At 40.4% G+C, this 18,179-nt stretch overlaps 1 protein-coding gene across 1 annotated transcript; it reads left to right on the top strand.

Moving 5' to 3' along the window:
* The first annotated feature begins 505 nt into the window (after positions 1–505).
* Positions 506–16,552, top strand: LOC117164639 (uncharacterized). Its single transcript, XM_076619992.1, has 2 exons — positions 506–2,939; positions 16,443–16,552. The coding sequence occupies exons 1-2, from the start codon at positions 1,556–1,558 to the stop codon at positions 16,550–16,552; spliced, it is 1,494 nt and encodes a 497-aa protein (XP_076476107.1). The 5' UTR covers positions 506–1,555.
* Positions 16,553–18,179: the final 1,627 nt, after the last annotated feature.

The following is an 18,179-nucleotide window of genomic DNA, read 5'->3' on the forward strand; positions in this document are numbered from 1 at the left end:
ACCGTCCGACTAAAAAGGACAAGCGAACAGGGGCAGCGTACTGGATCACCGGACGAGCGGATAGAGGAGCCGAAGAAGTAAAACGGAGAACGTTTCGTCCAGGCAGAAGAAAGAGGTAGGAATTACTTAACGAAGAGAGAAAGACAGGATAGGTACGGATAAACACGAAGAGAGACCAGAGAGACGGGAGGTTTGCGACTGCGAGCTGGTAAGTGGGGACACGATGCAGCGGAGGCTCGATGTTGAAAGAGGAACCGAGACCGTTGGGAAAGGTGTTCGAACGAAAGGAAGAGGGAGAAGCTGGCTTGAAGAGGGGAAACCAGGTTCCCAGTTGCCTATCAGCAGTTGCTTTTACGGAGTGGTGGAAAGCTGGGCGTTACACGGTGCGGAGTTCTCGCAGCAGCCGGCAGATGTCGAATGGTCGCGCCCCTAGACAGGGTCTTCACCCCTGAAAAGGTCAGCTCAGGGGCGTAGCGGCCGTGGAATCGACGCCCAGAAACGCCCATCGTCGACCCTCCCGCCGCTTCCTCGCCGCAGACGCTTCGCGGCAACCAACTGGACAACCAGCCCGGCCTGGATCCACAGCGTCGCACAACGGTTCCGTTGAAACCCGCGTCTCTACCAGCGCCGTGTAACCAACTCGCCACGTTTCCACCGATCATCCGGAGCATCGCGTCTCTTCGTCTCTCCTTCCGATCTGCTTGCTTCGTCCGAACCGTTGGCCTGTGTTTTCGCCTCGGTTTCCTGCTCGTCGACTGGTAGTGCGCGTATCGTGCGCGTTCACACGGTTCAGTTTATCGCCACGGTGGGCACGACTCCCCTGTACGCTTAATTTAGGTTAGAAGAACCACCCGGTACAAGGGTGAACGCGAAAGTGAGAGTGCAATGGATTATGGACGTATCGGGAAGATTTTGAGGTTAAGGTACGAAAAGTTAGTGATGACGAGAAGCATCGATGAGGACGATACGGTTCGTTGTCGGTTGGACTGTCCGTTGAAGTAATGAGCTGGTGGCTCGGGTGGACTGGTTCTTAGTGTATTACGCTCGGAGGATAGGTTATCGGGGGAAGATGAGAGATAAACGCGAACCTCGTGGTGGCAATCCGTCATGAACTGGCTTGAACAGTGTCCGTCGGCAAAGAAACTGAGGGAAGAGTACTTTGTGCTCGGGAAATAACTGAAGCGTGCGCGAGTATTTCGAAGTTTCTGTCGTGAAGTGTGTATTCTATGATAGAATTCTGAGACACTATGCGAGTAGGATATCAGGGATGGGTTGTTAACGATTTACAGGTGGCCAATGATCGAACAGGTGCCCTGTACGAAGACAATGATCCCTCCAGGCAACTTGCAGCGGATGGAATCCGTTAGGTAACGACCTGAAATTCAAATTGTCAAGTAGATCGAGGGACAAAGCGAAGACGAGTGTTTGGCAGTCGTCATGGAAGGGTTAAAGACTTAAAACAAGATTTAACATTTTCGCACCGATCAACTCGGTAAAACACGAAAGAAATCTTCTTAAGAAGAAAAAGAAATAAAAAAGAAAAAGAAAGGGAAACATGTCGAACACACCACCGGAATCATCCACCGGTTTAGATTCGAACGATCTCCATGAGATCAGGCAGAATTATTTAGCGGCCAGACTGGAGCCCGACGAGTCCGAGAAACGGGATCAGATACGAGGAAGTGACGGCAACAATCCTGACAGCGATTGCGAAAGCGACACCAGCGAAGTGTTGAGCGTCGGTAGCGAACCGACGCCCACAAGCGTCGTTGGTATCCGCGGTTGTAGCTCGGTCAGGTACGAGCAGGAATCGGCGAGCAGTCGCGGTGACTTTCGCGACGAGGAGAACACGAGGACATCGGCGACACCATCGCCTTCTAGTTCAGCGAGCTGTAACGATGCGTTCTATCAACGAACCGGTAATCACATCTCGGCACCGAGTCCACCGGCGTACAGTCAGCCACCGTCATCGCCCACGGCATCCTCAGTCAGGTCACCGGCTTCGTCTTCAGCCACTGCTTCGTCCCCGGGTCGACCCGAAGCGATTCAAGAGGTCATAGTGCCCAGGTATCAATCCAATCATCCTGCACACTTGCTACCACGATATTCATCGAGGGAAACCGAGATTCCCGACTATCCTACTCGAGTTCAGCATAGTCTGAGTCACGAGATCGTTTACCCGACCGTGGAAAGGCTTCACCGGACTCCGATCAGCGTTCCTCTAGTGACCAGACTGTCGTTGTCACCACCGTCGGCCATGACAGTTACCGGTCTGCAAGCGACCACTCCTGTTCTCCATCCAACAGCTTGCAGAGATCCTCGAGAAACCGCCTCGCTAATGCCCCATCCTGGCCAGCATTTGCATCACGCGAACAGCCACGTTCACCTTCATCAGACGTCCCAGATACAACACGTTCCGGCAAACTCGGTTCACCAGCATCGACTTTCGGTCAGCAAGATTCTTCAAAGGGAACCTGGCAGCCCTTCCTCACCCGGGGCGAGAGAGGAAAACGGAAGGACGATGCATGGCGCCAATGGAGTTCAGAATAATGGCATCAATAACAGTAACCATCATAATAACCATAATAACAACAACAATCTGCAGCATCAGGCTGGCTTGAAGTTCAGTATAGACAACATACTCAAGGCGGACTTCGGTAGGAGGATCACCGATCCCATATCATTGAAGAAGTCTCGGCCGAAGAAGGTCAGCTCGAGGCCCATTGACTTGACCAAGGACTTTCTAGAGTCGACTACCGAAACCACGGAGAAGAGCAGCTCGGAAACAAGCTCGACGACCAATACCTCGTCCGGTGGCGGTGTGGCGACCGGGAATCCTGCCTCGAACACGCCTGTACCACCTGTGACCGATCCTGGAAAGCAGTTACCGTGGCCTGCCTGGGTCTACTGCACCAGATACTCGGATCGACCTTCCTCTGGTGAGTTCTGTTCTCTGTTACGATCGTTCCTCGAAGCGAGAACCGTGCTAGGAGAACGGAGTCTTTTCTAACGACAGTCATTAACGTCTGTGTAGATGGTAGATAACAGGGGGGAAGCTATTAGTATTCGGTTTACAGCGTGTAAAAATGTCAAGTACCGATACAGCGGGTTCGTTAACTAGCCGCTACAATGAATTCTCAGGGGCAATTTTTAACTTATGGAAGTTAAAATAGTCTCACGTTGCTGCTTTTACGTAACATCTTTGCGAATCGATACGATGAGGTATAACGTCGATCGGTTTAGCCGGTTTGCAGATAAATTTCCATCGTGGCGGTTAAATAAGAAAAGGTCAGTTAATAGTATAATCAATGGTATTTCCTGTGCTTGCTCGTGATTCCCGTTGAATTTATTTCGTGCACAATTTACTATGTTGTGTTTGACGTTCGAGCGATTTTCGTGGAGGAACGCAAATGATTAAACGACTAATGGATAAGCGCTCGTTGTCAGCGATCGCTCCGCTGTAACGGAATTTCTCATTAGAACAGTATAATGGTGCAAAGTTCATCAACTCGTGAGATTCGAACGCTATAAAAGAATTATATTCCTTGGTCTGAAAGAAATCGTTGTTATATAAGGGTTCGGTTATTGTGAGATAATTCTCTGTCACGATTTCGACAATTTTATTTAGATTATCTTTTTCTAACTTCGACGGTTAACTAATTATTCCAAAGTACCTGGCAAAAATGTGTTCGTGACGATACTGCTAGAATGAATAATATTCGTTCCTCGAATCTGATTCACGATCGAGATACAAGAGCGCCGATTTTAATTGAGATATTAATAATTCATCGAACCTCGAAACATAGAAAAAAAAAACATTAAAATTCAACACGGTCTTACGGTGTAACACAAAGAACAAGCCACTGTCTATATCTGTGTATATGCCGACTTAATTAAGATGTACGTTTAATTAGCACAACAAGACGTATGATTTCACGTAAAAATTACCATTTCATTCGAGCATCTTCGCTCGATCAACTTCTATTCCTGAATATTCAACGAACCTTTTAGCAGGCGTTCCCCTAGCGTTGAAACGAGCCCAGCGTTTCACGTACGAAATCGAACTTCCTTCTACCAAACGGGCTAATTAGAGATTTATTTTGTCGCGATTGGACGTCTTGGCGGAATTGTTTCCCCGGTTTCGAGCAGATGGATGACCCTTTCAAACGACACAGGAAAACGTGTAATTACTTTACTCACCGACCGAGTGCCAGCTTGATGAATGGTAGAAAACGTTTCTTCGTGTCACTCATATCTGATATACGCTCATTGTCAGGAAACAATTGTTAAGCACTCGGAGAAATAAGCTGCTCTCTGCCCCATAAATCAACCGCGATATGCAACCAACTATTTCTCTCGGCTTTTGTATGCGTAACAACAATTTCCTATAGGTCATTCAGTTGTCGTATTCTTATGCAAACCATCGGTAAATAATCGCACCCTATTAGATCGGTTTTCTGTTTTCCAAACGTGCGGCGGTTGCTGCCGCGTTGCGTCCTTTCGTCGTGCTTGTCCCTTTTTGCACAAGGAGCTACCGCGTATGTACCATGGATGCGTGCTCGGTGAAAATTATTGCTGTCCGCAGCTCGATAGGCATTGTGTTAGAAAAAAATCAAAGGCATAACACAAGCGGCGCGAATCCGTCGCTTTGCTACCCTATTGTATTTTAATAGTCGGGTGCAGTGCAACGTTAGGAAACGACTAATGGGAATGCCACGAATTTCTCACGGATCAATTTTTCTTACCATCGCACACGCACTTTCGCGTGTAGCTACTCTGATTTCAGCTCTCTATTCGAAAGTGATTCGCGTTAGTTTTCTAAGTCTTTGAGTTTTTCTTTTAGTAGACACAGGCCTGTTTATGAAAAAAATTTACTCAGTGGAATTTATTTGTTTGGACTTGTTCAACGATAAATTGCATAACTGCAGTATATCGAATGCTTTCTCCTACTTATAATTGTTTGCTCCAATAAGAGGAATTCGTATATAGATAAGTATATATTCAGTCGATAGAAATTTATTCGATTAGGTAAATATTGGTTTGGAAATGGTCAGAGTTGCAGAAAACTGATCGACTTCTATCTCAATAATTACTAAACGTTGAATATTAAATACGAATATTAAACCGAAACAGGATATAGAAAGAGGGAAGTGGAATCAAAAACGTTTCGTTGTCGCGTTGTCATTGCCATCTATTCGGTGAATGAAGTCGTACGGTCGGCGGAACACATAAAAGTGCTAAATTCCCGATTAATAACCGGTAGTTTTTGCGTGGCCAGTTTCAACCGCCCGAGCACCCACCGTGGACGAACGACAATATTGGATCACGTTCCTATTATGTCTTTACAGCGCGTAATTTCGCGGCCGACAGATAAATAGTCCGTTGAAACGGTCACGATAAAGCTTAATCACTGTTATTGCACCGGTCGTGCCGCTTGATATCACAGGTTGGAACACTACTCTATGTATTCTTTCTGCGCCCACGCGTGCACTCAATATTCAAACGGAAACCTCGTCAATGTCGGTTTACAGAGAAATTCGGAAATTAGTTAGGCTGATAGCGAGAAGATGCCTGGCGAGACTTTACGATAAATCGTTCGAACTTCCAAAAATATACCACTGTATAAGTATCCATAAAATGTCTATGATTATCTTGATTAAGTTGATCATTCGCAGCGGTTAATTTTATAAAAATTGCAAGATAGAAAGCTGGCATGTTCCAATAGTATAATTTCAACTAGCGATAAAAACTCGTGTGCCGTGTTTTTAGATTTATGTGACAGAAAATAGGTTCAACACGCTATAATTAGGTTGTAAGTGATTTTTGCTCGCTCTATAAATATTACAACACGAAGAAGTACTACATATTTATTTTCCATATATTCCAGATACATGTTACATGTTTTTCCAATCTCAGCATCTTTGCATCTTTAAATTCTCCATAAATATCGAAACATTTACAGTGTAGCTAGAACTAAACGGACCAATCTTCTTTCCACTAGCCAACCATTTATCTTTGTACAATGTGATGAATAAATTGCTCAATGAGACTTCGCATATCGACGTTTGGCTTCTTTACAGAAAAGAACTAGTTTAGCGAGGAGAAGAGAAGAGCGGCAGATCACGAGGCCAAGAAATATCGCATTTGATCTGGTTCTCCACGGTGACTTTATAATTTAGCACTTTGCACTCGGTGAAAAATGTTGGACAGTGTTAATGGTGCTTTATTGCCGGTCAGTCAAATCAACGAGATACGCTTACGAGGCGTCGTACTCCAGACCACCTTATCACCGGGATAAATTCGTTATTAATTACCTCGACCAGTGGTTTTACGGTGCCGCGACAGGGACTCGATTCTCGAAGGAAATCAACGCCGCATAGTACAGTCGAGACGCGCGACGTGTCGTTAAGTAAAACTAGAATTTTAGTCAGACGGTCATCTCGAAACACGATTAGATCGGTGTTTCTCGTGACTGCCGAGGGAATTATGCAACTTTCGTGCGCCGATACGAATCTCTCCTCGTCTCTGGTCGTTACAAACATCATCGTGACTATTAGGGACCTGGTTGTTGTTAATTTTCCTTAATTATTCGCTGGTTCAACGGCCAATCAACCAAATTACAAGATTTCGTCGCGTGGTCTATTCGTTTCGTCGTCCATTCGTTCGGTCGTTTATCGTTTCTTCATAATCGCTTTTCGACGAAGTATCGTTCTCAACCTGTGAAAGCTATTTTCTTTATTACCTTCTTAATTAATATTTAATTCGACGAAAATCGACGGAGTGGTGAAACAGAAACGGCGATGTTCTTTTAGAAATGTAAAATTAATGAGATTTTATGAAGTCAACAATAGAAAAATTAGTTTCCAAATAAGAATGAATTATTGAATAAGAAGCAGTAAAAAGCGAGGAGAAATATGTTTACAACTGATCTCATCATTCTTTTCTATACATAATTTTCTATATCAATTCCATATAAAATTCTTAATAAAAGAAAAACGACCGAACTTATGAACAAATCTGCCATTTTCTGGTATTCGAAGTACCATTTGGCGATCAGTAACAATAAATCTTGCTTATAAAAAAAGGTGTGTAACTAGAAATAACATAAAATTTCCCTGTAGAAATATATATATAATATATATATTCATTATTACTTGAAGGCGATTAGCCAATAAAAGGGGAATATCGCATGTTATATCCATTTACGGAAAGTTATGGTTAATTAGCTTTCTGGGCTGAGCAACGTATACGGAAGATATTTCCATTAACGGGACAACGAGCGGTGTCAGGAGGAAATGGTAAAGAAATCGTTGCTGCTGAAAGTCGTGAACGAAGAAAAACCAGGTAAATTCGTTCACGGTGGCGGTGGTTGGCGATAAATGGCCGATATTCTCGGCGAATGCGACAAATGGGAAACCGTTGCTCTCTCTTAACGAGGAGAAAGGGCTATGAACCCGTTCTGATTAGCAGGAACTGTCATTAATGCGTGGACTTTTCAATCGAGTAAAAATATTCGCGATATGAGAAACGATCGCTCTTCTGGGAAAAGAATTTTAAGAATCAAGTTAATTGTGCATCTTGGTCATTCGTAGGGGTAAAATTTTACCCCTGCATTTCTTTTTACGAAAAGGATTTTTATTCTCATTGAAAAAGGTTTAATTTGATTTAGCGAGTGCTCGCAGAATAAGATGAAGATATTGAAAGATACTTTCAACAGTTCATTTGTTGAAAGTCTACGATGATAAAAAAGTTGAGTTCAAACGTATTTTCACTTTTCACTGATTCATGAACGAGGTGCTCAGAATCGGTGGAAAAGTAGTATAAGTGAACTTTTTCCACGAATAAGATAGATCCAGGGAAGAATAGACAACACGCATGTTCATAATTTATAAAATTTGTAAGTGTTTACAAAAACGTAATTCTTTTAATTTTTGGAAACACAGATTTCTCTACTTTTCTCAAAATGAAGATACAAGACAGACAATAAAGATCGTTACTTGTACCACATTTCTTCCAAGGTATTTACGTATTATGAAGAAAGTAAAGTTTTACGAATTAGAATCAAAATTATCCAAACTACACCTATGCATTTACCAACTTCATATTCCACACAACTCATAACAACGTCCATACATCAGTTTTGTATTTAAATTGAACTCATCTCGGGTGAAACGAGCCCGAACGAAACAGCACGGAGTTTAACGCGGCATATTTCATTAGGATCTGATATCTGACTTAGAAATCTGATTCTCTGATCGTTTTGAGCAATGTATTTATGCCGTATGCAGCTTTGGGCGTGATCTTAGCCGCACGTTTTATCAATGTTCACCCCGCAGAACGAGAAATCGAAGAAAAAGAACGGCGGAATCTCGCGCAAGGAAAGGAAACGAGATCGCGCGTGGTCTTCGATCGTTATTATTAGCTTCAGGCCACGAATAGGATCCATACGGCGTTGCATAATTAAAGGAACGATCGAGGCCGCGGGCGATCGACCGATAAAAAGGCAAACGCGAGCTATATGGTGATAAATCAAGCTTTAACGAAATGTACGCTACGAAATAAAGAGACATTAATTTGCAAGGCTGGCTCGCGTCGCGCTCTCTACCCGCTCTAACTACTATACCCTTGTTCAACTGATTGGACAAGACAACCGATACGTGTACACCAAGTCCAACTCGCAGGAATTACCAAGACGATCCGAAGTTGAAATATGTAATTTCAAAATTTTTCGAGCCGTTGAATTTCTTATTTTTCACGTTTGAATGTTTCTATTTTTCTAGCCACTGTGTGTATATATTATTCGAAATCAAACGAAAATATTTTCAAAATCTATCACCAGTCCAACTCGCAGGAATTACCAAGACGATCCGAAGTTGAAATATGTAATTTCAAAATTGTTCGAGCCGTTGAATTTCTTATTTTTCACGTTTGAACGTTTCTATTTTTCTAGCCACTGTATGTATATATTATTCGAAATCAAACGAAAATATTTTCAAAATCTATCACCAGTCCAACTCGCAGGAATTGCCAAGACGATCCGAAGTTGAAATATGTAATTTCAAAATTGTTCGAGCCGTTGAATTTCTTATTTTTCACGTTTGAACGTTTCTATTTTTCTAGCCACTGTATGTAGATATTATTCGAAATCAAACGGAAATATTTTCAAAATCTATCACCAATCCAACTCGCAGGAATTACCAAGACGATCCGAAGTTGAAATATGTAATTTCAAAATTATTCGAGCCTTTGAATTTCTTATTTTTCACGTTTGAACGTTTCTATTTTTCTAGCCACTACATGTATATATTATTCGAAATCAAACGAAAATATTTTCAAAATCTATCACCAGTCCAACTCGCAGGAATTACCAAGACGACCCGAAGTTGAAATATGTAATTTCAAAATTATTCGAGCCTTTGAATTTCTTATTTTTCACGTTTGAACGTTTCTATCTTTCTAGCCACTGTATGTAGATATTATTCGAAATCGAACGAAAATATTTTCAAAATCTATCACCAGTCCAACTCGCAGGAATTGCCAAGACGATCCGAAGTTGAAATATGTAATTTCAAAATTGTTCGAGCCTTTGAATTTCTTATTTTTCACGTTTGAACTTTTCTATTTTTCTAGCCACTGTATGTAGATATTATTCGAAATCGAACGAAAATATTTTCAAAATCTATCACCAGTCCAACTCGCAGGAATTGCCAAGACGATCCGAAGTTGAAATATGTAATTTCAAAATTGTTCGAGCCTTTGAATTTCTTATTTTTCACGTTTGAACGTTTTTATTTTTCTAGCCACTGTATGTATATATTATTCGAAATCAAACGAAAATATTTTCAAAATCTATCACCAGTCCAACTCGCAGGGATTGCCAAGACGATCCGAAGTTGAAATATGTAATTTCAAAATTATTCGAGCCTTTGAATTTCTTATTTTTCACGTTTGAACGTTTCTATTTTTCTAGCCACTGTATGTAGATATTATTCGAAATCGAACGAAAATATTTTCAAAATCTATCGCAGCCGTATTACGGATAAAATACAAAATCTAATAACGCTCATCCAATCTAACTTGCGTACTCTTGAATCATCCAATGTTACATGAGTATGCGTATGCGAATTATGTAGGTATACGTACGCAGATAACCGGACACGTGTGTAGAAGCGAAAGCTTGCTCCATATCGGGCAGCCTCGTGGGATCCATAGATTTTATTAAGGTTAAATCGAAGGTGCCTCCCGTTCTCCGCGGTTGAACACGATAACAAACTCTGGATAGGAGGCACGCACCGTGTGTACCTATAATATCAGCCTCACGTGGTCCGTGTGTGGCCTAGAGGCGACTACAGAAACCTATGAATGGCTTCCGTTCGTTTCAGATATCGTAAAGTGTATTTTCAGATAACTCGAATCGCCTGTAACGATCATTTTCGTCTCGCGTCGTGCTACAAATGGCGGTATTGTGTTACCCGGCCTGTTGGACGCAGATTTCTTAAGAAACTGGCTGAAACTCGTGGCTGACACGCAATGAGAAATCTCTTTCTGTCTTTTTCTTTCTGACGTGATAAATACCAGAAAGATTTATCGATTCTATTCGAGAACACGCGGAGACGCGAACTTTAGGAATAACGGGCTGACCGCTAATGGGAAACTCATTTCTTTCCCTTCCTCGCGTGGTTTGCGATCGTAAAATTACGTTATTAGAGATTTCCGGTGAATCGATTTCGCGAAAGAAATCGATTCGATCGATTTAACATCCACGACTGATTTTGTTTTTGCATCTCGTTCTCCTCGATATTCGTTGATACTCTTTTCGATGTATTTCAGGCTCATAAAAACTACATTTATTTCTTACTTTTACTAATTTTGCATATTTTTACAGTTACTATTTATCGTTATCATCGTTACATTTCACTCTATCGGTTCCCTATTATTCTCTTTCGTTATATTTCGCGATTCTTCGTGGTTTAATAGTTCTCGTACTACATCTAAACATCAGACATAGATAGCTGGCGAGAGCATGCAACCTCTGCCTTGACTTCAGCCTGTAATTACAACTGAACTACGTAGTTGCTTCGATTTGCATATCGCCGTACTTCGTTTAATTTGACGCAATAAAGACGTGTTATTATCAACATTGAGCTTACACGTCGGCGTTTAACAATCAAGACTGATGTGCAATCTCTCCCTTTCTATTTTCTCTGGGAAAAATGCCTGTTACTTGGTTCCCCTGCGAATCGATTAACTAAAAGCTACGTCTTCCTCGAGCCCGCGTTAAAAATGTTCTTTTAATAGAACGTCGTTACAGCGACACGCACACATTGTCGAAGATGTTGTACGGCGTTAATTATCCAACTTCTACAAATTCCAATCGAAGTAGCATCAATAACGAGGGAAATAACTTTCTCAACGCGTTTTCCCTTCCATCGTATGTGCACGTTCAGCCGTTAAAATAAAATCACTTTTAACGACGTATTAACGACTCCTGCAATTATCATTCTTGTCTGATCACGAGCCTTCGCTACCATATCATCGCGTTTGTTTCGAGCTGACCAAGTTCCAGAGGATCGCCCTTCCTTCTCTTTCGTTTGGCTCAAGCGTACAGAATCAGATCCACGGTCGAGTAAATACGATCGAACGAGCGATTCGTCACGAGACGCGAAACGTTCGAAACGAGCGGTTTGGCGTTATCAACTGGAGAAATTACGTCGGTCAATAGAAGCATAATCACGCGACATACGTGTACATACACAGCGGTAATTAAGAAGCAACGATTTTCTACGCGAATTACGGGACGATTCTATCATTACGCGAGATTGCAGCGATGGGCAAAGGTATTGGCGAGGAGTAGATTTTCTCTGAAAAGTACTGTGGAAAATGCAGTTGTAAATTGGGAGTGATTAACGAAAGAGCTTTCATTTTGCAACAAGGTGAAGTAGAAACATAAGTATCGATGGGCATGAGTTTAATGGATTTGCATATTGTAAATTAAGATTAATTAACGAGGAAGATTTAATATGACAATGTTAAGTTCAAGTATAAGAAGTTCTTCTAACTAATAACAAATTAAATTCGTATAATTAATAACGAATTAAGTTTCGATACAAAATAGTCAATTTTATATATCTACTAAAAACACAAAAGCTTTATATATGTCGGAGATGAAAGGAAAACCGGAGCCTTCCCTTTGCAATTTTGAGGAAGTCTTCTAATGCTTTAGCCTAGATTTTATCATAGCTGTAATTAAGCAATTGTCATTTGTAATTGTTTGATATTTGTGAAAGCGAAAGTGGGTTCGAGGTGACAACTGGTCGCCGAACGTAGCCACGGTCACGGGATAAACGTTTTGCCTGACGAAGGTGTGGATCGGTTGTATCGTTCTCCCTAGAAATCACATAGAATTGTACTTTGGAGATGTCGATATAATGGGACACACGTTGTATTAGGAATCAAACTCCAGACAGAAACTGCCTAGCAACGGCGTTTGGATCTTTCTCGATGCTTCCAAAGAGTATACAACAAACTTTTGACAGAAACTGCCTAGCAACGACGATTGGAACCTTCTCGATGCCTCCAGCGAGCATATAACAAACAAATGCAGTCGTATAGCGAAAAATATTTTCATCAGATATTCATTCGTGTGATCGCCTTGGAAAGTGATACATCGAGCAATTTACCGAGTGTCTCAGCAATCGTATCTTTGTGTTTAAAATTATTCTACGCATAGTAAAGAGTTATCCCGTTGACCGTGGATTCGTTTGAACCCCGGAACATTGTTAATAGCGTTAATTAAATTCATTATTCGTAAAACCTATCAATCGTTAATCTCATTATTCGTTAAATTTATTATTCGTAAGACATATTATTCGTTCCTCTTATTATTCGTTAAACTTATTATTCTTTAATCTAATCATTAGTTAAACTTATCGTTTGTTAATCTTATCATTTATTAAACTCATTATTCACAATATTTTGTAAAATCTTGTATATTCGCGTAAATATAATCTCTGTATCGTAAAACAATGGCTAATTCAAACGAAGAATCGTTACGCGCCTTAAATTCTAATGATACCCCGACATATAAATACTACAGGCAGTATACTTGAAATATAATGTTGAATTTAGTACATCGTAGGACTAAAGCTACATAAATTCGTTAACCAAGGAGAAGAAAAACGTATTCAAAAATATTCGTGAAGTTGCAGCTGGCCAGGTCGTTAAACAAAATACACATTTTGCTCGATTAAATGATATTTCTATGAAAATATGCTATTTTGTAATTTTTCTAAAGTTTCAAGCTCTTCAAACGACCCATACGTCCTTCCTCGAAACGAGGAGGCTCGGCAAGGCTCATTAAGTCAACGAACTGGTACATTATACGGGAAACAACACCGAAAAGTAAGCTACTCGTTAAATTCTCGTTACATTAATCCGGAGTTCGGTATCGCGAAAGAAATCGGCGACATCGTGGCGATATCTCGCTGGTGGGTTTCCTTTAGGCCAGATCGTCCGGCGAAGAGAACGAAGAACATTTCCGAGGCAGAGCTGGACGCGAAACGGCATGTCCATTGGCCGATTAACAAGCCAGCGTATAGCACCGCGGGGGATCCACTTGCTGGCCCCAGAACGCTGCATCGCCTTTCAAATATCCCCTGACTTATGGGCGTAACGCGCCACGGAGCAAACTTTTACACGGTCACTGCGCCGATAACCACCGCCAACGCCATATTCCCTTCCCTCTTCCTGTCTTCTTCGTCGCGAATCAACAACACCACCAGAGATTATCTGTCATTCGCACTGATCGCGTTTCATATTCGAGCGACGTTGAGCATCGCGATGAATATAAAAGGAATGAAATCTTACAAATCAAAGTCACAAATATTTTTATTTCCTGTCTATTCGAGTGTTTTTTATAGTCTTTCATTTTGACATCTATTTCCATTAATTTGAATTTCTAATATTAATAGCAAATATGTTGAAAATGACAACGTGAGTTCGTGCTCGCCATCCATATGCAGATGCGTTAGTTATAAGAAATAGTAACTGGAGGATGATCCTGGTTACAATCGATAGATCTGATCGATTGGCTTAAGATACCTTTTTGTTTTTATCCCTAGTTTTTGTAAACGCGTGCAATAAAGGTTTTTTTGGCTCAGAACGGTGTGATGGATTTATCCATTCGATAAAATAATAACTATTCTGATCTTACCTCTGAGTATAGAAATAACAACAATTGAATTAATAACTTACTAATTATTAAATCATATACGATATGATTATTAACCTTTAACTGTCGCTTTGAGAACATCGCTAGGGGCGCATGTAAAGAATTTTGTTTTCATTTTTATTGTAATTATTCAAAGAAACCGGAAATACCTACATTATGTCACACAGTTGTTCAAACTAATCGTCTCACTATCTTTGCGTATTTCGCGCTTCTTACGAGTAAAGTATTCCAAAAAGAAATAAGATTTTTGAAGAAATACAGCTGTGAAAAAAATGGGAAGAAGAGAAGGATTAAGCCGATTTTCATGTTTCCCTGTGTCTATAAAATCTTTCGACAATTTCCATACTTTTCCATAATGTCGCGAGCGAAATTTATATCCCGTACAAGTTTAACACGAGCAGATGTGGCCCGCCGAAATTAACAGATAAAGTAGAAATACTTATGGGGGGGTTAATGAGAGAAAAATCGAAACAGAATACAAATGGTGAGTGCAGACGTGGGAAGCGGATAGGCAAAAAGAGCTAGAGATCACCTCTGAGTATAGAAATAACAACAAAATAAAATAACTAAGAAAATAAATTAAAAATTAAAATTAATGGAATTATAATATTAATGTTAATTAATTTATTTTAACAATTTATTCCATTAATTTTTATTCTTGAATTGCATTTTTCGGAATAATGCTCGCTTGGTTGCTACAACTTTTCAACGTTATAATTAGACTGCGGATTTTTTGCGGATTTAGCTACTAGATATTATAAAAAGCATTATAATCTGGATATCTTATATACTTGTCATATTATGCAACCCTGTACTTTCAAATTTCCTATAAATATTAGCTTGTCCGAAAAGTTTCTGTCGTTTTATAAGGAAATAATAGACGCACAATGTTTTTTGTTTCATATTAGTTTATTGAACTATGCGCGAACAAAGTAATAAAAATATAACGAACTGGATCATACCTAATTCCATAAAATAATACAAAACAGAAATTATTGTTCGTCTATTATCACCTTATGAAACGAAGGAAAGTTTTCGGACAACCTAATACATAAAAATCCGCAATCTACATGTAATGAAGAATTTATAAACATATAGATACGTTCTTTTCACATCTTTAGCTTGCGACCGTAACGCGTAACTCGTGCAGAGCGCAATGTATCTAAAAGAAACTGCCATATAAAATACACTTTCCCAAACGGTCACGACAATAATCTCCAAATTGTTATACCGAAGCGAACAGCGAGGAGGATTAATGAATCGAGAAATGCTGCCAGTACACTCGACTAACATTGCAAAGTACATGTTCGATTCTATGTACGCTTAATGTTGACAAACGATCGGAACACGGGATGGAACGTAGGAAGGAGGAAGCATATAGGCCATTTAAGACGAACGCGACTCTCGGTGCATCGTTCGGTCAAAAGGGACGACTTTGATGAATCAAGTCCCTGCTTTCTTTGACGATAATTCGAACGCAACAGCATGAAAGATACGAGTGTAATATTGCGTAATTAATAACGCCGTATTCCTGAGCGCGGGGTTCCGAAGCATTTAACTTTTAAATTAATTGTGCGCGAGTTGGCGCGCGCGCGCGCGTTTCTCCATCGCTCGCTCACATACGCGCGCGCCGCGTGCTTTTCCGCAGTTAATAAGCGAACGGAATAAGCTCTGGCGTCCCGCTAATGAGAATCAGCCCTAACGGACGGACAGTTTGTAGGCATAACGTCGACCAGCGCACCTGCTCGATCGGCCGTTTAGAAATTGAATTCGTTGTTGATCGTTTGTCCATGGAGGACCTATTAGTGAAAGGAAGTGGAGACTGCAAGCGTGGTTCGCTAGGATTCAGCAACGAAGAAACAGCATTGCTGAAACGCGGGGAATGTCTCCGACACAGAGGGATTACTTCACGTTGAAATAATATGGTGGGGACGATTATCCGGCTAGATTTTCTGCTATTAAATCAATTAAGTGGCCGTAACGAGCTACCGTTTTCTTTTTACTAATCGTTTCTTCTAGTCAATCGACCGTTCGGGTTATCGATTATCATGGTTGGTCGTTTTATCGATATCATTCGTCGTCACGAGTTATACGACTTGCTTTCCAATTGAAGCAGTGTGTTGATCAAATCGACCAAAAATACGACATTTATAGTAAACGTTCGAGGGACGTCGCTTATGTCTATTTTAGTATTAGAAAATTATTAAATTAGTGTTAGAAAATTATGAATCCTCAGTTGTTATGACAGTAGAAATGAACTTGGCGTTGTTGAAGCATTTAGAGCAAATGTGGAGAAATCCCAATATTCAACAAACTGAGTAATTCGCTATTTAAAATACATAGATGCAAATACAAAATATTTAAAGCTACAGCAATTTTATTATGCGATCTGAATTTGATTTGGAAAAAATGAATCTCTCCACTTTTATTGAAATAAATTAATGAACTTACTACAAGCTTACGTGCGTCATACTATCAGTGTCTCTATTATCAAAGCAGAGCGCAATATGTTTTCCTAGAAAACTGTAAGATATACAACATTAAACGTATAAAAGCAATGAAGCAGTCGCTTTCTCTTCTTAGTTTGAAAATACCGATAATCCAACATCTTATCCATAATTCCTCTACCAGAGACCATTGCTTGATACGATTTGTTGAAGTTCGTTCGAGCACAATTTGAGGGACATGTTCTTATTATCAGAGTCATTCATGAGGAGGCAGTTCATTTTAAATTCGAGACAATGATAATCGTAAGTGGTCAATGATACCGTGAAAGGTATCAAGATTCGTTTACAGAACATACATCATACGGCCGATTGAGTTCGCCGAAACGGAGTTTATGATAATTATTTTCCAAGAAACTTCAGCTGCTCGTTCACGGTTAATGACGTTTCAACGCAGAGCGGACGAATCGAGAAGCGTAGGTGGCCTCCGGAAGGAAGTTGATCGTCATTCGTCTTTACGAGCATACATACGATTAAGTACGGTCGAGTACATCAATCTTTTCAGGGTCACACATACGAATGACCCAAACTTCGAGGAAGTTGATTAATTCTCGCGTATTCGTTGAAAGGGGATCCCTTCCAAGCTGACTAGCCGTTCAAACAAAAATTGATACCTAGACACCTTTATATATATCTAGATAGTAGACAGCCCTAATTGCTAGCTTTCAAACATTTTCCACCCATTCGACTTCCATCGTAAACTGCAGATTGCATATCCATTGTCTATGTATCAGACGTGCGTTCAATTCGAGAAATATCGAATCGAATCTTTTTCTGAATTTTATTAGATACATCTTCGATATTTTTTGGTATTGTGTGTGCTCTATTTTGAAATAGAGAATTATGTACGTATGTATGTGAGTGGTAAAAATGAGGATTTTTAAATGGACGATTTTATCCTTATTTTGGGATAGTCATAAACGTTCGAATAAATTATTCTATCGATTACCTATACTATTTTTTTTTTATTAATTATATTACAAATTTGAAATTACTGCTAGAGATATGGGTAGCAATTTCTTTTACTTTCTAGATTTTTGATGGAAGAGTCATCTGAGATAATAGAAATCCATTAAATCCAAAGAATTCTCTTTTAAACTCTAAGGAACACAGCGATTCCAATCGTTTTATCTTTATCGTAAATTAATAAAAAGATGCTTGAACCAATTCATAAAAGATTCGTAAATAAAAGATTCGAATGGAAATAATACATTTACGTAGATGAGGGCATGTCGAGCCCACTACGGTCAGTGAAACGAACAAATCATAGCACGAGGAAGCGTTTAAGCGACGAATGCGGGCCGGAAGTGGACCTGTCGTCGATGCAAACGACACGATGAACGCCTCTTCTCTCGTCTGGTTCGAGTGTACGCGCGTTTGCTTCGGTGACGGGTGTAGGTGTATTATATGATTCCCGTTGAAAAGAGGGAAGAAAGAGGGCAGGG

This window comes from Bombus vancouverensis, chromosome 7 (genome assembly GCF_051014615.1).
Source record: "Bombus vancouverensis nearcticus chromosome 7, iyBomVanc1_principal, whole genome shotgun sequence".
Taxonomy (NCBI): Eukaryota; Metazoa; Arthropoda; class Insecta; order Hymenoptera; family Apidae; genus Bombus; species Bombus vancouverensis.

Excerpts from the sequence above, each read along its gene's own strand:
- LOC117164639 (XM_076619992.1), top strand. The coding sequence starts at position 1,556 with ATGTCGAACACACCACCGGAATCATCCACCGGTTTAGATTCGAACGAT. Across the intron at positions 2,940-16,442 it reads CTCGGATCGACCTTCCTCTG|TGTTAGAAAATTATGAATCC; the intron begins GTGAGTTCTGTT and ends TTATTAAATTAG.